The sequence below is a fragment of the Etheostoma cragini genome, chromosome 17 (assembly GCF_013103735.1).
Source record: "Etheostoma cragini isolate CJK2018 chromosome 17, CSU_Ecrag_1.0, whole genome shotgun sequence".
NCBI classification, from domain to species: Eukaryota; Metazoa; Chordata; class Actinopteri; order Perciformes; family Percidae; genus Etheostoma; species Etheostoma cragini.
Genome location: NC_048423.1, coordinates 20,994,700 through 21,017,958, shown reverse-complemented (window position 1 = coordinate 21,017,958; position 23,259 = coordinate 20,994,700). Strand labels below are relative to the sequence as shown.

The following is a 23,259-nucleotide window of genomic DNA, read 5'->3' as shown; positions in this document are numbered from 1 at the left end:
GGATGATGAAGATGGATGGATGGATTTTTTTCAAATGCAGCCTGTCACTAAAATGTGCTACACTACTCAGGCTCATGCATTGCCAATGCTACTACAAGCATGTGGTTGTTGCCACATGTTCTGTCCACTAGTGGGACTACCAACAACAGCCTGGCCAGGGGATCTACGTCATGGCGTATTGCATTTCTGGCACGCCGCTCTCTGTTTACATCATTTTCCACCACGCACACAGCGACAAACACAAATCAACAGAAAACTCAGTAATAAAACATTATCTAACAAGTGAACTGAAGTGTCTCTGGTGTAAGTGAACGTTGTTCAGTTAGCACAATGACATTATGTTTGAAAGCACAGCCAAAATCGATTTGTCATAAACTAAGTAACAATAGTGTTAGCCATGATGCTAACGGCATTGATAACTAAGCTAAACGGTGCTTCCACTACTTTTTTAGTGATTTAAAAGCAACCTGATTCTTGCAGATTGTCACGTTACTGAGAGTACAGCTGTTAGAAGGTAATATATGAAGTCGAAGCTAACTCTGACAGCTGTAGGGCAGCAAACATTAACTTTAACTGTCTCCATGAAGCTCCCGGCTAAGCTCTTATAAGTCGCAACACAGTTGGGAACCCAGAACGAGCATTTTGGCGCGGTGGATGTCAATTTTAATGTCAGGTTAAACTTTTTCCGATACTTCTTCTGATTTCTAGCCGCAGCCTGTTTCCCCCCCTGTATGTAACGTTAGCCTTGTGTTTCTCATTCCCTTAACTTATTGCTCATCAGACGTGACACAAGAAGATGGAAATTAGCGTTAGCCAACCTATTTACATAGAAATCACATTCCAATAGTAATTTCAGCATTCACAACTCTACCTAGAGAATACAATACAACAGCTAGAAGTATTTTTTAAAAGGTACACCTTCTAGAATTTTGTCTAAAAACTTTGAGGTGGCTCGTTTAGCCCTTAACCAGCTGCTAACTAGAAAGGCTGAATCGGCCATCTTCTTTGCTGAGCATAGGCTTTATGAGTCAGGAAACAAACCTTGTTCATGTAGCCCAGCTTGGATGGACACTGTGTATGAAAAGTAAACCAAGCTAGTAAGCTAATAGAAGACAATCACACCATGGCAACTGTACACAACACAAATGGCAACAGCTGTAGCCCAAACCCTGCCAAACAGTCCCCTCTAGAAAAGGAGCTCTTTAACCTTAAAACAAAGTTATTTAATTGACTTTAATTTTAAGTCATTTACCTGAAAGCCAGCTCAAAAACTGATCCTCCACTGTCATTGCACACGGCAAGAGTTGGGTCATCTGTGAACTAGACACCACAACAGGAAAAAAAAAAACAAGGGACAGAAATCAGATGAGAAATATCAGGGATCAAACTTCTGTAAGACCAATTTCTGAGGGTGTGAGACACTCACAAAGTTTGCTTTATTATTGTGTGGGGAAAAAGTGTTTACAATAGCCAACCTACAACCTGCTCCAGTAAAGAGAGGTGCCTGTCTGTGTGTGTGTGTGTGTGTGTGTGTGTGTGTGTGTGTGTGTATGTGTGTGTGTGTGTGTGTGTGTGTGTGTACCTTCACATGCAGTATAGCTGTCCCTGGAGGGTGGGCATCAGTGATTGTTCTCAGGAGCTTCCCGTTGGCTAGATCCCACATTGTAATCTAATCATGCAGACAGACAGAGCAAGTTTTGAAGAAAATTTAGATTAGGGTAAGCAACTGGACAAAAAAGGACACCTGACTAAAATAGTTGGAGGAAATCAAGCCAAGTGACCAATAAGGCGTGAAATATTTTGTGATTTCAGCTATCAATTATTTTTACTAGTGCAGTGCCAGTTTGGAGTGCGTGCCTGTTCGGAACAGCCAATTGCTTTGTTCCAAGGATTACTTTTCACAACCTTATTTTGTACATTCTCACAAACAACATGTGACAGAAAAAGCAGTATTAAAATATTTGGTTCCCAATGTTGCTGCTTGCAATGTTGATGGATGGCATGCCTGTTTGAAGCGCTCTAAAGAACAACTCGTCCAATGGTAAATTTGCCTCAAACAACACTCAACACGCAAGTGTCGTTGCTAGTTTAAGATTGACGCAGTCAATTTCCCTTCCAGCGCCCACGTCATTTAAATAGCAAATGCACCTGCGCCCATCTTTGCGCCTTTGGGCATACTAGTCTTACAGGGAGGTGTGTTTAGGTGAATTCTTGGCGTATCACTATCTTGAGGCAACAGGAAGTGATTGCGCCATTGACCAAAAAAAATCTGGTCTAAAGTAAATTATGTACCATTTCATTGTTATGTTTAACAGCACATTAGTGCAATGCGCCTAGGCTTATGCAAAACATGTGCACACTATGCTTGCAATACAGAGCAGAGATGGCAAAAGTACTCACTTCCTGTACTCAAATAGAAGTACAGATACTTGTGTTAAAAAATACTTTGGTAAAAGTAGAAGTACTGATTTAACTTCTTTACTCAAGTAAAAGTAACAAAGTACAGTTTTGGAAATTTACTTAAAGTATAAAAGTAAAAGTAGCCTTGCGAATGACAACCATATTTTAGAGTGCAAGCTGAGAAACGTCAGTGGACATGGAGAAAAGGCTCTTTATGCCATTGGCTGTATTTTAAATGGATGTCTTCCAATAGGCCTAAAACATCACATATTTATGATTATTGTGACAAGACTGGGACTCCAGGTTAATAATATTCTGAGTGAGCAGCAAGATATGAATTCAGTTGTGATTCTATGAGAATTCACTCATCCAGTTCTGTTGATTTGTCTTGTACAGTTATATGCATGAACTAGTGGCTTCACAAAGTCTTTCCATTTTGACTTTTGTTTGTCTTCCAAAGTACCCAGCATCCCCAGCAGCGTCCGATTAAATCTTTCTACTGGATTTCCTCTTGGATGGTACGGCGTTGTCCGACACTTTTGGATACCAGCAACTTCACACAACTCCTTGATCAGTTTTGACTCGAAGTCTCGACCTTGATCTGTATGCAACCGTTCAGGGATTCCGTAGTAAACAACGAAATTGTCCCATAAATATTTCGCTACAGTCCTTGCTTTTTGGTTTGGCGTTGGAATTGCCACAGCAAACTTTGTGAAATGATCAGTCAAAACAAGAATATCACAAGTGTTGCTTGTGTCTGGTTCAAGACTCAGGAAATCCATGCAGATTAATTCAAGAGGACGAGATGTTTTGATGCTGAGCAGTGGAGCAGCTCGTTCCGGAAGAGCTTTCCGTCTCACACAACGACCACACGTCTTGACCTTGTGCTCCACGTCATTTGCCATCTTGGGCCAGAAAAATTGAATGCGAACAAGGTCTAAGGTGCGCTCAATCCCCATAGGACTCATTTCATCATGGAGACTCATTAGCACAGCCGGACGAAGACACTCTGGAAGAACGAGTTGGTAAGTAGTGTCGTCGTTGTCTCAACGTTTCCTGCATAGGACTCCATCAATCAGCTCCAATCTTGACCATTCTCTCAACAAGAGAGGTAATTCGGGCAGCTCTGTTCTTGCCGTTGGAGGAATCTTCTCTCCAGTCTCCATCCGATGAACCAGCTCTCGGATGGTTGTGTCTGCCCTCTGTTCCTCCTTCATGCTAAGATGAGACAGAGCTGGAGGTAGCTGATCCTCAGTGGAGTAGCTGTCAGGGACGGCTTTTGCTGTAATTGAGAAGGACTCAACCAGCGTAATGCCCTCAGGACCAGGATTGCCAGGCTGAGCTGCTCGGATGAGACAACCTTGACAGATGGCATCAACAGTTTCTGGAGAGATCAGGTTTGAGTCGGCAAGACGGTTTTCCAGGAACTGTTGTATGATTTCATGATCTTTAGGCGATTCATCAGGACACTGGTGAGGACGTCTGGAGAGTGTGTCGGCGTCAACATTCAATTTGCCAGCCCGGTACAGGAGTTTGAACTAGTAGGTAGAGAGCACAGCCAACCAGCGGTGACCAGTAGCATCCAACTTGGCAGAGGTAAGTATATAGGTCAAGGGATTGTTATCCGTCACAACGGTAAATGTGGCTCCATACAGGTAATCTTGAAACTTCTCAGTGACACTCCATTTTAACGCCAGAAATTCCAGTTTGTGGGCTGGGTAACGACTTTCGCTCTGAGACAAACCTCTGCTTGCGTAAGCAATCACTCTCAGCTTTCCTTCCTGTTCCTGATAAAGTGCAGCTCCTAGTACTGTCGTACTGGCGTCGGTATGGAGTACGTAAGGTTGGGATGGATCGACAAACCCAAGGACTGGAGCGGTAGTTAGTTTCTCAATCAGCATATTGAAAGAGACTTGACAACTACGACTCCAACGTTCTCCAAAAGGCTGATTTGCACTTTGGTATTGAGCGTTAGATGACTTAGTTCTGGCCTTTCGTGCAGGTAAGTACCCACAGGTGAGGTTGTTCATAGGTTTGGCAATGGTGGAATAGTCTTTGATGAACCGGCGGTAATAACCCGCCGGTTTTCCTCACTTTTCTCTGTGTGGGGCGCTCGCCCGCTCGCGGTGTGAGACGCGTGTCCGCGCTATTCTCCGACGTGACAACCTTTTGTACACAACTACGGTAAGAGTCAGTTTTGTAAAATGTAAGGAGTAGAAGGTACCAATATTTGTGTTAAAATGTAAGGAGTAAAAGTAAAAAGTCACCACAAAAATAAAATAGTAAAGTAAAAATATCTGAAAACTCTACTTGAGTACAGTAACAAAGTATTTGTACTTCGTTACTTCCCATCTCTGATACAGACACACAAGGAATCGCAACAGCGTACAAACATGTTTACATTAGATTACATATAAAAATATTATGGTGCAAATCCACCATCATATAAGCAATGCGCCAAGGTACAAACGAGCCTGACTTTAAAAGAGGATGGTAGATGGCACCGATTGGTTTATTGCATGTTACGCCAAAAACACACATATGAATTAATGAAGACACCAAGTACAACCCTTTTGAACCATGCACCAGGTGCACAGACCCTTGTTTCTGCCGTCACACTAGCAAAAGTGGAATTGGACGGGCCCTAAACGCACTTGTGCCAGGTGCTTCACATTGTGCGCTTAGATCGTTTTATATAAATGTATTTCTATATAAATAGGGCCCACTGTATGCACACTAGAGCAAATATGTTATATTTATTCAAGTCCTAAGTCTACCCTTTTGAACTTTTTAAAAACAACCTCCCAGTAAACAAGTCTGTGATTGCACTGTTTGTACATGTGTCTGAGTATATACCTGTCCTTTGGCAAACCCGCAGAGAAGTCTTGAGCAATCGTGGTTGATGCTGAGAGCAGAGACCGCTCCAAACTCTGCCCCAGTTGCCTTGGTACCCAGACAGAGCCGCAGAGCCTGATTGGTATCTAGAGAAGATGAAGAGGACATTACCAGTAACTGCTGAATAAGGGGGGGGGCAGACTCCAAAGGTTTGGATGGCAAAATAAATTTAAAAAAGCTTTTACAAATCAATACCAAAACACAACAAACTGGTACCAAATGAAGAAGTGTAAATGCAATTAAAACTGCCAGTGCAAAAAACTATTAAAAAATCAAAACAACAAACAACAAAGCATGCACCAAAGTAGCTTGGCCAAACCCAAATTGACATGAGTGGTAACGCCTCACAGCCAGTCAGGTTGAATACAGAATGAACAACATTAAGCATGAGTGACCCATCTGACAGGGATGTTCATACCTTTTCCTGCCCGGGCATCATTATGTCAGCAATAGACATAGACAATAGATAGACAACAGACATAATTGTCATAACATAATAGACAATAGACATGGGTCAGCCCCGCTGAGAACTCAGCACCAATCAAACCCGAGTCAAAACACAAACATAACAGTATTAAAACTCATTCATGTTGTATCTTTGGAGGCCAACAGATCAGAACGGATTAAGAGCGCTTTTGCCTGACAGAGAGTATTTTTACACTAAAATATGGTTTTGGATTGTTATCACACCTGTAGTGTGTTTTCCTGGTTACAAACATCGGTCCTCACTACATCTCTAATCCTGCCTACCAGTTAATATGTATGTATTATGTACACACTGCTCAGGCTGCTGGAGCTCTGACGCATTTTCTATTTCAATTTAAGCACTGATGATTGCTTCAGCAAATACTACCTATTTAACTGATATGGCTGCAGATTAACACTTATGATTCACGCTTTTATTGGTAATACTGCTGCAACCTAATCACATTATCATGGCTACACCTACACTGTATACACTAGTACCATTACAACTGCTACTGAAACTACCGCTATGAATAACATTATTTTACTGACAATGTACAGTGGGGCTCGAAAGTTCTAAGGCCAAAAAGTCCTATTTTAACCTCATTGGTCCACAGAACTTATTTCCACAATGCATTAGGCTTGTTTATATGTTCATTTCCAAACGCAAAACGCTGTTTTTTTTGGTGAGGACGTAGAAGAGGTTTTCTTCTGATAACTCTTCCATAAAGACCATATTCGTACAAGTATCTCTTTATAGCGGAAGGGCGTACTACCACTCTGCCAGGTCTTTCTGGATGGATCGTGCAGTCAAACGTGGGTTTTGACTTGCTTTTCTCACAATCCTGCGAGCAGTTCTGTCTGATATTTTTCTAGGTCTGCAGATCTTGCTTTAACTTCCACTGTTCCTGATGATTGCCATTTACATTCTGAACAGAGGATATTGGCATCTTCTCATAGCTTTCTCCTGCTTTGTGAGAGTCAACTATTTTCAGTTTCAGTTTTCTAGACAACGGCTCAGAAGAACCCATGGTGCTGATTGTTGGGGCAAGGTCAGATGAGTCAAGTAATTTAAAACCTTAAGAGTGACATCACCTGGTCTTTCTAGACGATGATTGAGAACAATCCATGAAGCAGTAAGGTCTCAGCTTTCCAAAGGGGGCGGTGCATGCTATAAACTCTGCAGGGTGCCCAAACTTTTGCAGACACCATTTTTTTGTTTTTTGTTATTTTGAAGGTTTAAATGATGGCACAAAATATATATGAATATTACATCTTAATATGTTTTTAATAAAAGTAAACATTAACCTGGTGAATTATAAAAAAATATTTGATGGTTGCTTCTTGCTTATACAACTTACAACATAAGCTTTCTGAAAATCTGAGCAGCAGGGTCAGTATTGCATTTGCTTTACCGCACCAAGAGAGCTTAGACAGAAGGCAAAGCTCTCAGTCTTCCAGTCAATTTTCATCATGAAAGCTGGGTCATGACCAAAATAACTAGATCACAAAAACAACGGGCCAAAATGGGTTTCCTCTGGAGGGTGGCTGGCGTCTCACGTTTTACTTAGAAAATTAACCAGATGTTTCATTTGTTTCTGTGCTTGACTTCCTGTGACGCAGGCGTTCAGTATGTGGAAGTACACACACTGACTTTAATGGAAACCAAATCACTCCAATGCCGTTCCGGAGTGGATCCGCAGCCGTTCAGCATCCTGTGAAATTTGGGGTTTAGAGATAGGGTGAGAAGCTCGGTCATCTGTGAGAAGCTTGGAGTAAAGCCACGGTTTCTTTGCGTTAAAGGAGCCAGCAGAGGTGATTCAAGCTGCCCCCCTAGGGAGGTGTTCCAGGCACGTCCATCTAGGACAAAGCCTCTGGGAAGACCCAGGACTAGTTGGAGAGATTATATCCCTACACTGGCCTGGGAACGCCTTGGCATCCCCCAGTCAGAGATGGTTAATGTTGCTCGGGGAATCTAAGTTTCAGTTACCCAGCTGCCAGACGACATCCAGAAACGTCGCCGGCTTCTCTGGGAACCAAGCTCACCTGAGATGCGCTGACACAAGGTGGAAAAGTGTGATGAGTCCATGTTTAAAATTGTTCTTGGAAATCATGAAGGAAAAGGACCATCCAGATTGTTATCAGCGCAAAGTTTAAAAGCCAGCATCTTTGGTGGTATGGCGGTGTGTTAGTGCCCGTGGACTGGGTGTCTGTGAAGGCATCATTAATGCTGAAAGGTACATACAGGTTTTGGAACAACATACGCTGCCATCCACCCAATTTCTTTTTGAGGGATGTCCCTGCTTATTTCAGCAAGACAATGCCATGCCACATTCTGCATGTTTTACAACAAGGTGGCTTTTGTAGTAAAAGAGTTCAGATACTAGACTGGCCTGCCTGCAGTCCAGACCTGTCTCCCATCATGAAGCGCAAAATACAACAACAGAGACCCTGAATTGTTGAGCGACTGAAGTCATAAACGCTTATTGAGTGTTGTTAAAAGGAAAGGTTATGTTACACACTGCTAAGCCCCTCTTCCAACTCTTTGGAACGAGTTGCAGGCATCAAATTCAAAATGAGTAATTAGTTTGAAGATTAAATATCTTGTCTTTGTAGTGCATTCAATTCTGTTTTGTAACAGTACCCTGTGAACATGGCAGGCCACTAAGTCCTTAACCTCCTGCGGACACCCTACACAAATAATTGACATCAATTTTAAAAGGTTCAAACAAAAGAAGGCGTAAATTTGTAATCACTACGGTCCAAGACTTTCTCAGTGATAAAGTGCTGGCGGAAACAAAAGGGGGGAGCTGATACTGGACAGGAGATAAGGAGGGAGTCAACTGGCGCCTTAAAGTCCTGATTACCTGAGTCAATAAAACCCGGAGTGTGACTTCACCACCACATCCTGCCTGAAACCTGGACCGACAATCTGTCCACACCAACAACTGGTTTTGTCTTTTTTCAAACTCTGCAGATCATACAAAGGTAAGTACACTTTTAATACTTTTAGATATTAGACATTCAGAGTCTGGGCTAATGTTGCTAATATTTCATAACGTTAATTTTCACATGGACTTGTTTTAATCTATTTTTAGATTTATTCGTAGTCCTGAAAAAAGTTAATGTGCGTTTTAGTCATGTTTAGATTCTCATCCATCAACATTTTAGTATAGTTTTAAACATACTTTAATTTAAAGCCTTTAATTGGTCTATGCACAAACAGAGGGGCATATACAATACAACTTAGTTGAGAGTTCACACCAAAAATCCTTTTGTGTTCCCAAGCAGCTCCGCTCAAAACAATAAAAATAAAAATCCACACAGAGTTACACAACAATTACACATATAGTACAAAGATGAAGATGTATCGACAGTCATAGCAAAGAAACATGTTTCAAGATAGACTCAGATCAAGATCCTAAACTGATTTTGGTTTAGCAGCAGGATAGACTGACGCATATAAAAAAACTTTCTTAAGCCTGTTCTATCTAAACTAAGGGACTCTGAATCGCCTGTTAGAAAGATATGTTAGAATATGGAGAGTATTTGACTGACTAGCACACTCTTCAAGAACTAAAAAGGCTTTAGATAAACTTAAAATAGGACTTATCACAGTCTCCCAGAGCTGTACAATGTACATAGGTGGGCAAAAATGTATTAAGCCTGTGATAAGCCCTATTTCAAACAACGGTGGCATATTCCTTTAAAAATTTTAATTTCCTCAAGAAAACAAGCTGACGAGAATGTAATCTGGCCATCCCTGAAAGCTCAGGGAAATGTAATGTATATCATTACTACTACAGCTGTGTGTGTGTGTGTGTGTGTGTGTGTGTGTATATATATATATATATATATATATATATATATATATATATAAATAAATAAAATAAAAATGCAGTCCATTTAGATTTAGTAAGAGGTTTAAACAATAAACATCAATCAACAAAGCGTAGATAATTGAGTCCGACAAATTGTTTTTCTGTACACAGATGCTGAATTGCTGAATGAATTATGAAATGATTCTGTTTTGTCTGCAGTTTACAGCCAGCCTCTTCCCCCACCACTCCTGATCACAATGCCTCATCGCCTCTGCTCTGTTGAGATTAACAACAACTCTGGCTGCTACACGCTCGCCAACCCAAGGTGATGCATTGCTTCTGTACTTGACTTTTTTTGAAGGTTTGAAAGTACATTTTTAACCAGACTCAAGCAGTTCCATAGTTGTATTTTGTAACAGCAATCACTACCGCCACCCACTGACGGCAAAGACTATAATACACAGCAGCAACAAGAAAGTCCTATAGGTAGGGCCATGGTGTAGGCTAGTCAGTGTATGACAAAAATAAATAAAGCATCTTCACTACTTTGACAAATTGTTGTCAAAAAAAACAAAAATTCTAAAAACAACCAGCTTGAAGAAAAAAAAGTGCACTGCAAATCCTACACAAACACTCAATGGTATTGTCAAATGTCATTATCTACTGTGTGTTCATCAGAACAGTTTTAGTTGCATTGATGTCTTACAGTCAAATCAATTTTATCTATGTAGCCTCAAACAGCTTTACAATTTATACAACATATGAAACCCTCCATCCTTAGAGCCAGAATCATTCTTCCGGGATAGACAGACATGCAATCAATGTTGTGTTTACAGAATGGACAGAAAGACGACAATAGTAGGTAGACTGTTAAGCAGTTGAGATAATAGACTTTTAGTGGGTGCATTTGTGGGCTTGTAGGAAAAGACAAAAAACCTACCAGTGAATGTAAATATCAATAGTATGGTATAGCATGATACAATGCGCCTCTCTGTATTCAGGGTGTTTACTGAGAGCGGATGCTGTGAGGTCCCTCTGCCCCCGGTGGTGGGTCCCTACTCCCCTGCCAGCGCATTGTTCAAGAAGAACACGGGCAGTGCGACTGGGGCTGTTGGCGTCTTCACCTATGACCTTTTCAACCCCAACCTCAACGACTACAGCCACATCGTGGCCATCATGTTCTCCGTTCCCTACGACCGAAACCTCTACTCTAACTGGTTTGCTGTGGGGATCCTCGACAGAGGAAACAACTGCGACTACAATCTTTATGATATGATGTATAATGGAAATGAAAATAATTTTGTAAGAGCAAAGGCTGATGGCTCCTGCATTTCTTATGAGGGTGATTATGCTATTGTCAGTGCTTCCATGTCAGACTCAGGTGAAGCAGTCTTGAGGGTGGATATAAGTGACACTGGCATGTATTAAGTCAGAAGGAGGAAGATCTACTCTTGTTATGTAAGCCATGAGATGATCAGTTATTTTAATACAATATCAGGATTGAAACTCAATCAACTGACACAGTTTGTCAATAGCTGAAGTGGTGCTCAATTTACCTAAAATATGAGTACATTAAATTGTTATGTCAGGGGTGATTTGAAAATGTTGATGCCTAATTACAAATAAAAAACAAGACTTGTCTGTGTCCATCAAATTGTTTGTTTGTTCTTTGTAAGAAAAAGATAACAAATTCAGTGTGTTCTTTCTGACTCAGAAATCTATTTGCTACGAGCCATTTCTGGAGGTTTTGGTGCCCCAGGCCCTTATTATGATTTTTATAATCCCATAATTCCTAACCACAATAGACGAGCAAGAGACGAGCAACTTGATACAAAATTTGTATCAAGTTTGCAATCTGTTAATAAAAGAAAAGAAGAGAAATTCATTTGGCAAGAAAGGTCTATTTATCCCTGCATTAGTGGCTGCAATGAGCCTGTTTTGCATTGCACAATTTCTCAAAGCGGGGTTGCAGGATTGATACGGCCACTCTCAAGTCATGCTCAATGTTCAACTGAGATCTGTACTTTGTTTTCACAGCTGATTCAGGTTCTCAAAGACATCTATGTTTTGCTGATTGAGGCGCCTGCCCCATACCTCAAGCTTTTGGATGAATGCGCTGATCTGGTCTGCCAGGTGCGGTAGGTGCTTGTCTTTGCCTTGAAGCTGAAGATTTAATTCATTCAGCTTGCCAAACACATCCCTGAGGTGGGCCAGTTTAAACAGAAAATGTTCATCACGGAACTTGCTTGCAGATTGCAGAAAACCTCATTTAGTTCAGGGCAGAGCTGCCTTGACGCGAACGCTTCCCTGTGAATGACACAATGCGTCCAATGCGCATCTGCCGCAACCCTTTTTATTAGTGCCTGCAGCCCGTATCTTGACCCTGCCATGGTCTGTGCGCCATCAGAGCAAAAGCCCACCCAGCTTTCCCATTTAAGGCCGTGTTCATTGAGGTAATTGTCCATGATCTTAAACAGCTCATCAGCTGTGGCTCTAGTTTTTATGTATTTGCAATACAACAAATCCTCGCACAGTGACTCGCCATTCAGAAAGCGGACGTACGATATGAACAAGCAGTCTTTATTGCTATCAGTAGCTTTGTCCACTTGTAATGCAAAACAACTGTCTTTTAATTGATCTATGAGTAGTTTCTCAAGATGTCTTGAAATGTTGCATATACGTCTCGCAATTGTGTCATTTGACAGGGGGACAGCTATTCATTTTTCTGTACTTTTCTCGTCAAGCATAATTGACACCATGTATAGAGCAGCGGGGAGAACGAGCTGCTCTGCAATTGTGTGTTTTTTTTGTATTGAAAGAAATCAAGTGGCTTATTGACATGACTGAGGTGGGTGGTCTCTAGGTGTCTTCTTAATTTGTTGGGTCTCATACTGTCTGCTGCTAGAGGTTTAAGACACAGAACACACATCGGTCTCTACTCCGCCCACACCACCGCTGCCGTGAATCCAAGACCAAGATGCCCTTCATCATATTTTCCTTTCGGTTGGCTTTTGTTCCGCTACAAATAATATGTCAACGTCACGTCAATCATTATTTTGGCACTTTGGTTCCAGGTTAAATTTTTCTCATATTTAATGTTCTTTTAATTTAGACTGCATTTAGGTTAGTAATGATTACTTTGTTGGGGGGGGTGATCGATCTAATAGGTGCCAACAGACAGTTATAAGGACACGCAGCCACGCGCAGGCGCACAAGCAGACACGCGCGGGCGGACAAGAAGACACGTGCGGATACGGGTTAGATAGACATGGGAAGACCCATTCACCCTTCCATACCTTTCAAAAAGTTGTTCATGGTAGCAGAATAGTTATGCCTAATTATCTGATTCAAGTAAGGGAAAACATCAATGCCTAAATATTTAAACTGTTTAACAATGGGGATGTTAGCACAGATAGTTAAATTGCAAGCAGGATCATTTAAATGAAGCAACACAAACTTTGAACAGTTAATTTTAAAGCTTGATAAGCTTCCATACTCCTTGTATGGAAGAGGTGGGGAAGAGACTGAGAGGGACAAATAATGTAGGACTCAAGGGGCAACCTTGGCCCTTGATTCAGGGGGGATCCCATTAAAGCCAGGTGATTTTCCTTTTTGCATATTCTGTACTGCCATCTTAGTTCTTCTATAGTAATCAATTTGTCTATGTGAGCTGATTCCTCTGCAGACAGTTGAGGCAATTCTAGCTGATTTAACCATCCATCACAGTGGTTTTTATTCAAAGTGACCTTTGATATATACCAATTGGAATAAAATGTCTGAAAGGATTTATTTATTTCAACAGGGTCAGTTCTAATATTACCATTTGAAGATTTAATAGCGGGACTATCTGTAAAATGGTCACTAGACCTAAATCTCATGGCAAGTAAATGACCAGGTCTTGCGCCCTGGAAACAATAGGGCTGTCTCGTTCTATGGATTAGTAATTCAGATTTGTTTCAGAATGTTGTTTATTTCTAATTAGTTCTAAAGCTATTTGATCAGTAAATTTGTAGCAATGAATCTAATCTGATAAACTCAGCTTCAACTTTTTGCAGTTGAAGTGATCTAGCTTTGTGAATAGTATGGTATTGCTCCTGATAAAACCTTTTATAGCAGCCTACAAAATACTGGGGTCTTCTACAGAGCCAACATTAATTTCTGCAAACATGTGGAATTCTGCAATAAACTGGGTGATATGTGATTCATTTGTATGTAAAGAAGTATTGAAACCTCATCTAACTGCACGTTGAGGAAGCTGGCTAGGTGCGGTGGCACAAAGGACACCTTTATGGTCAGGCAATGCCATTAGAAGTAACATTGCTTTATCAATTGAATGAAACAATTGAGGAGATGCAAAAAGGAAATCTATTCTGGAAAAGGATTTATGTCTACCTGAGAAAAAGGAATATCTACATTTACAGGTGGTATTAACTGTACGCCAAATATCTGTAATCCTCATGCTGCTGCCACATGATTTTGGAGCATAGCCAGAGGGCTAACATTCAAAGTAGGTCTGTGATCAAGATATTGGCTATGGAGCAGCAAAAATGGAACACTAGCACATAATTACCTAGTTGCAACAGCAATTGGTTCCACATTAAACAAAAATCAAAATAAACGCAATTTACGTCAACAGAAAAAAGAACCACAAAATAGCAAGCACATTTACAAGGTAAACTGTAGCCTATCAGTGGTCCAGCTAACTTATGGAGAGTAGGCCATCTTAAACTAGGTTGACATAGCATTCAGAAACACAATCTCTGTATTCATATCAAACAACAGTGTGATAAAACCAGGACACATAAGAAAACAAGACAAACCAACAGTCCGTAGGGAGCTGGGTTGGGAACCGAAGGTTCACTGGTTCAAGTCCCCGTATGGATAAAAAAAGTACGGAGTGTGGATTGGTGGCTGGAGAGATGCCACTTCACCTCCTGGGCCCTGCCAGGTGCTGTTGAGCAAGGCACCGTACCCCCCCCCCCCCAACCGCTCATGGCGCTGGTTCAGCTGGCAGTCCACTCACTCTGACATCTCTCCATTAGTGCATGTATAGATCCTGAGCGTGTGTGTAGTTCAGGAATGTGTGTGATAAATAAAAAAGTGTGGACACAGAGTGTAAATTGTAATTTCCTCATTGGGGATCAATAAACAGATTAAAATTAAATTAAATTAAAAATTAGCCCTCAACATCCTTGACGGAGGTGAATGCTTTATACTGTGCGCCTTCCGGATCTTCAGTGTTGCTGGATAAAGCGTGAAGAAATCCAGACCATTGACTTCTAAATCCATGATTTGATAGAAAGCCTGACGTCTTTTTACCGTGTAGTTGCTGTAATCCGGGGGAAAAGCAACATTTTTTGGCCCTAAAAGATAAACAAAGATTTCCGCACAGCTTGTAGGATCGCATGCCTGTTTGTGTTGCAAAGCACATTGAAAATCAACATGCAATTACACTGGCATTCTTCTTTGGGCCATCACTGTAAATTTGGTGGGCTCACATAATCTCAATCTGAGCATCTGCTAAATTTGGGAACCATACTGGATAGCATTAGCACCTTCTAGTCTTTCAGCCAGACGATGCAGATGTTGCATCTTCGGTTTCTGTCCTCCTTATGTGCTAGCTTCAACTCCAGCGCTTGAAAAGCGTGGCCATGGCTATCAAAACTATTTGCTTTGCTTTCCACTGTGGTTTTTAGGTTGTTCACATCTGATCTGATAGAGCCACTAAGTACCTGGCTAATAAGTACCATATTAGTTAGGCAACCTCCATTTCTCACACGTTTTATAACCATGACAACATTCTCTTTATACTCAGCAAGAGCAACATCAGCAACATGCAACAGAATACTTACCATTGCCACCCCACAATTTATACACTTTTCATTAATTGAATAGAATGTGAAGCACTGTTTCAATAAACAATAAATAAACGCTGTTGCATTGTAAAAAGTTTTAAATGTAAATAAAATATAATTTATATCACTGTGTGTACTGTATAAAGACTGTAATCAAGTTTAGACTCACCAAAGACCAGAGCCAGACCATGAGACGTTCCTACAGCAATCACACCTGCCACGGTCTGAACCAAAAACATTTTTACGGCTTAGAGGTAATTAAGTTAAGATGAGTTAAGTTAAGAGTTAAGAGGAATTCAGGAAAAGCTAAACAAAAGCAAAACACAATAAAAATAATATCAAACATTCTGCCTCCACCAACATCCACACAATCAGAAACCGCACCCATGAACCTACCTGTGGGTGCACTGTAAAATAAAGGTTGCCCTTTAGAACAATTTTTCAGTAGCAGTATTCTCATTGAGCTGCATTCTTTATAAACTATGAAACCTCTTGCAAATGTGCCCAACCTCACATTCTCTTTCTGCTTTGGTGTTGCATTCAACATGAATGACCATCACATCGTACTACAGAGACTGGATCATTTATTTGGCATTAAAGGAACATCACTAAGCTGGTGTAAGTCCTTTTTATCAGATCAATCTTAGTTTACTGACAAAAACTTCTCCATGCACTAAGCCACTAAGTTGCCACTAAGTTGTATATTAGCATTTAGATGTCCTTGGGTTGGACTCTTATGAATCCTGAAAAGTTTTGAGCAAATAGTACATTGTACACTCAAGTTACGTCCTGTTTCAGTGGCAAAACGCACAACACGACCACCCCGCCACAGCCATGCCCTATGACAAAAAAGTTTTTCTTTTATAAACTTTTCAACTTTATCGTCTTAAGATAGTACAGACCAAATTTGAAATTGATCAGATGATATCTCTAGAAGGAGTTCATTAAATTCAAAATGGCGGACTTCCCGTTGGGTTTAGGGTATAGCTCCAATGAGCTTTGTTGTACGTCTTGACATGTTACATACTGTATGTGTACCACATTTCGTTACTACGCTAAACGTTCTGCTGGGGACTCAATTTAATATAGCTACTCTGGATGCCATTGCCCTGGCCTCCACCAGCACCACCGTAAGGAACCTTGGTGTTATCTTTGATATGATGTGTCCCTAAACACACACATAAAACAAACTACAAGGACTGAATGCTCCCACCTGTGTAACACTGAAAATGTTAGGTACATAAGGTCTCAAAAAGTGTACTTTCTCGCCTTGCAGGTTTCCCTGGATCGGGTCGCACCTCCGGCTCAGTGAATATTTCACTTTTATATTCCTGCTACTATCATTATTATTACTGTTCGGTCTGTTCTGTATTGTACATACATCTCTATTGCAAGTTTGTCCGTCCTAGGAGAGGGTTCTCTCCTGAGTTGCTCTCCCTAATGATCCCTCAATAAAAAATATTTATTGGAGAGTTTTTACTCATCTGATGCAGGGTTCAAAGGAAAGTTGGTGTACAGATTGTAAAGCCCTCTTTCAATTTCTCATTTGTGATATTAGGCACATATTGACTTGCTACTCCACTATACCTCTCACTATTGTCACACTACAGTTCAGAGTTCTATGTAAATGCTGTCTTATTTCAAAAATATGTTCAGCTTTGCTTTTTTTTGTATTGTTCTGTAAAACCTTCTTACACTGGTCTACAGCAGTGTTTTTAGTTGATAAAAAATATAATAAGCAATTAAAATAAATGCAAAAATCTTGAATGTGGGGCATCCTGGCAGCATAATGGTTATGGTTCAACATCCCTGGATCGATTTTGGTTGACGTTGCATGTCATAGCCCACTTTCTCCATTTATTTCCTGTCATTCTATCAACTATCATCTGTTGATATAGATCAAATTCCAAAAGCAACACCTTATACCTTTTATGTATTTACCATGTCTCTTGTATTAAGCCTACTTTGAAATTATAAATTGCTAAAGTGCCCTATGAAACATAGTCAGCCATCACACGTCATATATTTATTTGGTATCTTAACAAATTTGTTAAGATACCAAATAAGATACCAAATAAATATATGACGTGTGATGGCCTTTAAACTAAAACCAACTATCTAGGTTTAGCTGAAATCATTGTTGAATAAACTAATACTCACTATAGCGGTTGGCAGTCCAGCATCCACTTTGTCCTGAGGAAAACATGCAAATGTTTTTATTATAATTGATTTGTGTACTGCAACATATGCTAAATTCTGAAGCTAGTAAAAAAGGAAAGATTTTAGTTACAGTAATAATAAAAAGTAACAACATAAATAGAATTACTAACTGATTACTGAACTTTCATTGAGAGATTTAATTAAATTGAATACTTCTGGTTTTAAGGAAAGCACTGCTTTTTTTTGGAAAGCACAGTAATGAAGCTGTATTCTTATTAGGGGTGGAATGGTACACAGAAGTCACGGTTCAGTTCTACAGATTAGGTGTCCCTAAAGAAACGCGTATCTAACAATAGTTCTGCATTAAATTAATTAATTGGCATGCAAGTTTTTTTTTTACAAACCGAGAAGCCCATACTGTTTCGGTTCAATATGAATACATGTACTGTTCCACCCCTAATTTTAATCAAAAACACTAAAGACAAGTTTTGTGTGAGTGCATCTTACAGCAGCAGAGACAATCTGTGCAGAAATGCCCTTCAGCAGGCTGTGTCGAAGAACAGACCCATGAACCGTCGCATTCAGATCCATTGTCCTCCTCTTTCTTCACACATGTCAAAGCACAGACACACACACGTAACACAAAGAAGAAATCTTTTGTTTAATTACCTTGTACATGTAAAAAGAAGACAAGAAGGTATGCACCTAAACTAAGTTATAGTGGGTGTTTGAGTCATTTGGCTAGTGGTCACGTCTTACAAGGTACCTGAGGAAGGGCGAAATTGTGATCCAAAACGCTGTGTGCCTTGTGTTGCACTATTAAAGTATTTTGGAGCATTAAAGCTGTTGTATGGACTTTAAGTTCTTTGAACATTTAGGGCCCTATTTTAACGATCCAAGCGTACAGCTTGAAGCGCATGGTAAAGGTGCGTTTAGGGCACATCCAAATCCGTCCCGCTAGTTTAACGGCGGAATAAAAGGGTCTGTGCGCATGGTTCAAAAGGGTTGTAATTAGTGTCTTCATTAATTCATAAGTGTGTTATGGGCGTAACAAGCAATAAACCAATCAATATCATCTCCCATTCCCTTTAAAAGCCAGGCACGTTTGTACCTTGGCTCATTGCTATTATGATGGCAGATTTGCACCATAATTTAGGGCCTGAGCGCCGACAGCGCAGTCAGGAGGGCAGAGCGGCCGGCTGCAGCAGGTCAAAAGTTTAAGAGCCCACTTTTGCTTAGCTACCTATGTGTATGCTTGATAGCTCTTGAACTGTTGTAACTCTTCTGGCTACACTGTGGTGTCAGGTTACATGCTGTTTCTACATAGTCATTACTAAGGACATAAAAATGGCAAATTGTTATTTTTTGGAAAAAACACATTTTGGAATATTGAATTGTAGGAGTTTGACAATCAACTAGTGTGGCCTTCACCGGAAAACAGGAAATAAACAGAGGTACGTATGGATTAACAGAACTTTTATGCCTGTCACATCTACTGCAGTCAGATTCACTGTGTTCCCGCAGAAGCAATCACTACACATGGGTAGGCACTTGTAATGACATTTTGAACATGTTTAGAGGTTAAAACACATTTAAAACTCGCCCATAGCCATACATAACCATTGCCGCCCTGCATGGAAGGAGATGTTCCTTGTTCCTTCTTCATTGTTGATGGTTTGGCCCTTGTTTTGTTTTGGTTGCTGCAGCATCATCTGTATGGAGTCTTTGACTTACTGTCCTGAAAACTACACACTCTGCAGACGTCTTACTATTAGTGAAGTACAGTGTCTTAAACTGATACAGTGTGAAGCTTTGTGCACACACACTTAAAAAGGTTCTAAATAAAATATATTTCTAACTTAAGCTTATAGAATTTTAACATTCAAATCTATTTTATATTATATTTTAAAATATATTTTCCAGGGTTGTTTCCAGGGTGTACTTTATTAATTAAATTGCATTTAGCTTTCAATGTAATATTTAATTTGAAGTACTTAAAATATCTTTATCTAATTGAAACATTGTTTTTTAAAAAGTTATACATGTTTACTTAGGGCTGTGTTTTAGTTTGCTCTAAAATGGCAACAAGCTTGCAGATTCACCTGCTAGCTTCACACCTAAGTGAGGCAGCGGAGGAACCACAGATGAGGAAATCACCAGGAATAAAAAGTGTCGTACAAATTAAAACGTGTTGTATGTGAAAAAAGTTAATATTCTTGTTTGAGTCAGATTGGAATAGTATAAATCATACTGTATGTCATCTGTTGAGTATGATTGATGTGTTTCTAATAAAACAAAATTGCAAGTCATATAACAGGAAATTTGATTGCTGGAATAATGTGACGTTAGACTGGTGAAATGAAGCCTAAAGTTAATAAAAGAGTGAAAATGATATTAACAACATAATTTGTTTTTTGTTGGGGGGGCAGGGGGTATTTAATTTGTTTAAAATGCTACTATTACAAAAAGCCCTAGAGTAAGTTAGTTATGATATACTTTAAGTTTATAAACTTAGCATCTTTCAATAACTGTTGCAACAGATATAAAACACACCCGGACTCCGGAAGACTAAAGAACCATAAATGCTGCAGCTGCCCAATGGGATGCACAAGGAGTGTGTGTGTGTGTGTGTGTGTGTGTGTGTGTGTGTGTGTGTGTGTTACTGTTTGTATGTGTGTACATGCCGTTTAAGATGTGCTGGGTCTCCACTGTCTGAGCTGGCCAGAGAGGAGGTGTCACAGGAGTGAGCATCCATGTTATCTGTGTTTAGCACGCAGGTATCCTCTAATACAAATGGTTCCTCCTCATCCTCCAGCTGCAGATACCACATAGAACAAAAACAAACATACAGCTAGGCACCTGAAGGACAACAAAATCAAAACACTTCAGCTACAAGGCTCTCCTACATTCATAGTGGAAGGGGTCCACAAACAAATATGTTTACCTGATATCAAACTACTGTTGGTATCAGTAACAACCTTCTACTTGTTCAGGGAATTCCCCAGATATTCATTGCTAAGCTGATGTATATTCTGCTTCTGCCGTTACCTTCTCACCATCCCAAACAACTTTAGTCTGTTTAAGCAAATGGCCTAAACTCTATCCTGGTTGGTTTTTACCACTGTCATTTCTTAAAGATGCTAAGCGAAAGAAAATTAAGTACAAATTTGGTTGTGACCTCAAGTCTGTTTGGGAAGGCATAAAGTTGATGACAGGTCTACACAACAAGTGCAATAGTCTCCTTAACACGTTACACCATTAATGTTAAAAAGAGAATGTGAGAGCAGCAGTGGTGCGTTTGACATGTCTCTGATGTACTGACAGAGTTAGTGTTGTGGAATGTATATTACAATGAATTTATCGACAAAAATAAAAGTGATGAGTTTGCAGGACAGTTTCTTACACCAGTATGATAACATATCATATAAAAATAAGTAACTACAACTAAAGTATCTAAAATAGACCTGTTTCACATACAGCCCTTGTTTACTCTGCAGAGGAGATAAATAACAGACCCCTGTTGACTATTTAAAGTAAATATTACATTGTATCAACATACACAAATAAAGTTTTCCAAACATTTTTTTAACTAATGATGACTGTGGGAGGGATAATGACCCTATTTCTCTAAATTATTCTTCTTATTACACCATACTTTGATTATTGATTAAAGAAATCAAAAATTCAACACAAAATATTGATTTAAAAAGGGTTATCCTGAGTCAATGAACAGAACTGCGTCTATAGCAAAGATTGTTATTCTCAGACAGACACAAGACTAGTGGTGCAGGTTCTCAAAGTGGATTAAAATTACTTTCAAAAAGTTGTTGTTACACTGTTGACAGTGTGTGATGCAGTATAGCAACGAGAAAGCATGTTCTCACCTCATTAAGGATGCTCTCCAGTGTGGGAGGTGTGTCAACTTGGGGAATGTCAAATTCCTTATCATCAATCTGAGAACAGAAGTAGTACAAAGAAATGAAGGATAAGAAAGCATTATTTGTTTCTTTGTGCTTTCTTGTTGTGTGCAACAGGATTTGACATTAACCAAGGCCTGATGCCTTTAGAGTAAGGTGACCCGATTTCTCAGACAAAATCCGGGGACATATTCAGCTCAAAAGCGTATTTACCTCCAAAACAAGTAATGTTTTTACTTCTGTAAAACTTAAAACGGGGACACTAGACCTAGAGCTGTTCTCATTAGGGTCTGAGCCCCCCCCCCCCCCCCCCCCCCCCCCCCCCCCCCCCCCCAAGGTCTGATCCTAGACCCACCCCTGCTGCTACTTCCTACTCCACTCCACTCCACTCCACCTCAGAGGGGAATGTTTCAAGATAGAACGTCCGAATATTTCAAGATAAAAAATCCTAATACTTCAAGATAAAAAATCCTAATATTTCAAGATAGAAAGTCTTAATATTTCAAATAGAAAGTCCTAATAGTCCTAATATTTCAAGATAGAAAGTCCTAATATTTCAAGATAAAAAATCCTAATACTTCAAGATAAAAAGTCCTAATATTTCAAGATAAAAAGTCCTAATATTTCAAGATAGAAAGTCTCAATATTTCATAATGTTGTAATGTTTAATGAACTACTGACAGCTTTTGCTTTATTGCTCAAGGCTTGTTTCTGCAACAAATTCTTGAGAATCAGATACAATAAAAACTATTGAGGACATACTTTGCTTTGACATTGATGCAGTATTAAACGAGATCGCTCCAGTCGGCAGAAACAAGCTACAGTGTAAATGTAAATGTGCTGTATTTATATAGTATATAGTGTAGTTTTCCAGTCTTAACAACTGCTCAAAGCGCTTTTACATCTACAGGGAACATTCACCATTCACACACATTCATACACTGTGGCCGGGGCTGCCGTACAAGGTGCCACCTGCTCATCAGATAAACATTCACACACATTCACACTCCGATGCGCAGCAACGGGGGCCAGTGTCTTGCCCAATGACACTTCAACAATGACTGCAGGGGCGGGGATCGAACCACCAACCTTCCAATTGGCAGGCAGGCCGCCGAGTGTAAGTTAATAGCTTGTATTTACGTTCATAAAAGTGCTTGTTTTGCTGCTAACAGACTCAGATTAATATTTTAAGTGTCTAACAACATTATGGAAAGGATTTCTAAGGAGGTGGACCTTTCTGTTAAAGATTAAGATTATGTTTTTTAAAACATAAAAGTCCGCAAAATTGCGTTCGCTAAACCCAGCAGACTCCATGTAAATAATCAGTGATTTTAGCTTCGTAAGCTTTGCTAAAACATCTCTGAGCTTGAGCCTGCATGTGTAGGGTCGGCTACGTTTTGTCAGTATTTTCTTTCTTTCATTTCAATTTCGGGTCTGTCAGTCACACTGAAAACCGGGGACATTTCCGGGGACAGGTTGCCAAAATCGGGGACTGTCCCCAGAAACCGGGGACGTCTCGTCACCCTACTTTAGAGGAACCAATCCCGTTAAACTGAAGAAAAAAAATATTAAAAAACATCAAAGTTTATTCATCCCACTCCTTTTTATTTTTTTTTTAATGATGATAATACATAGTCTTGTACGACCAAAGTCTCATCGAACAATTATTGTCATGAAGCTGCTTGTCTACAAAATGCATTTTTCCAAGCTGAAAATGTCAGTCGAGTGAAAACACCCAGCTGGGAG

The 23,259-nt window shown here is 40.0% G+C and overlaps 2 protein-coding genes across 3 annotated transcripts in view; one reads left to right on the top strand and one right to left on the bottom strand.

Moving 5' to 3' along the window:
• vps8 (VPS8 subunit of CORVET complex) overlaps positions 1–21,636 on the bottom strand; it is a gene marked incomplete at its 5' end in the record, with an annotated part of 73,772 nt that extends 52,136 nt beyond the window's left edge. The window contains 10 exons of the mRNA XM_034898536.1: positions 1,253–1,320; positions 1,583–1,669; positions 5,257–5,381; positions 5,714–5,719; positions 15,606–15,660; positions 17,597–17,629; positions 18,104–18,200; positions 19,699–19,753; positions 20,282–20,411; positions 21,481–21,636. Of these exons, the coding sequence (XP_034754427.1) occupies positions 1,253–1,320; positions 1,583–1,669; positions 5,257–5,381; positions 5,714–5,719; positions 15,606–15,660; positions 17,597–17,629; positions 18,104–18,200; positions 19,699–19,753; positions 20,282–20,411; positions 21,481–21,636 (812 nt within the window). The remainder of the gene's footprint in view (positions 1–1,252; positions 1,321–1,582; positions 1,670–5,256; positions 5,382–5,713; positions 5,720–15,605; positions 15,661–17,596; positions 17,630–18,103; positions 18,201–19,698; positions 19,754–20,281; positions 20,412–21,480) is intronic.
• Positions 3,341–11,205, top strand: LOC117960965 (DELTA-stichotoxin-Hmg2b-like). Of its 2 annotated transcripts, none has more exons than XM_034899297.1 (3): positions 3,341–3,348; positions 9,791–9,906; positions 10,583–11,205. In XM_034899297.1, exons 2-3 carry the CDS (start codon positions 9,839–9,841, stop codon positions 11,007–11,009), a joined length of 495 nt encoding a protein of 164 aa, XP_034755188.1. In that variant the 5' UTR covers positions 3,341–3,348; positions 9,791–9,838; the 3' UTR covers positions 11,010–11,205. The 2 variants fall into 2 exon arrangements, with proteins under 2 accessions (XP_034755188.1, XP_034755187.1); XM_034899296.1 differs by lacking the exon at positions 3,341–3,348 and adding an exon at positions 8,647–8,748 and having other exon boundaries at positions 9,801–9,906.
• Positions 21,637–23,259: the final 1,623 nt, after the last annotated feature.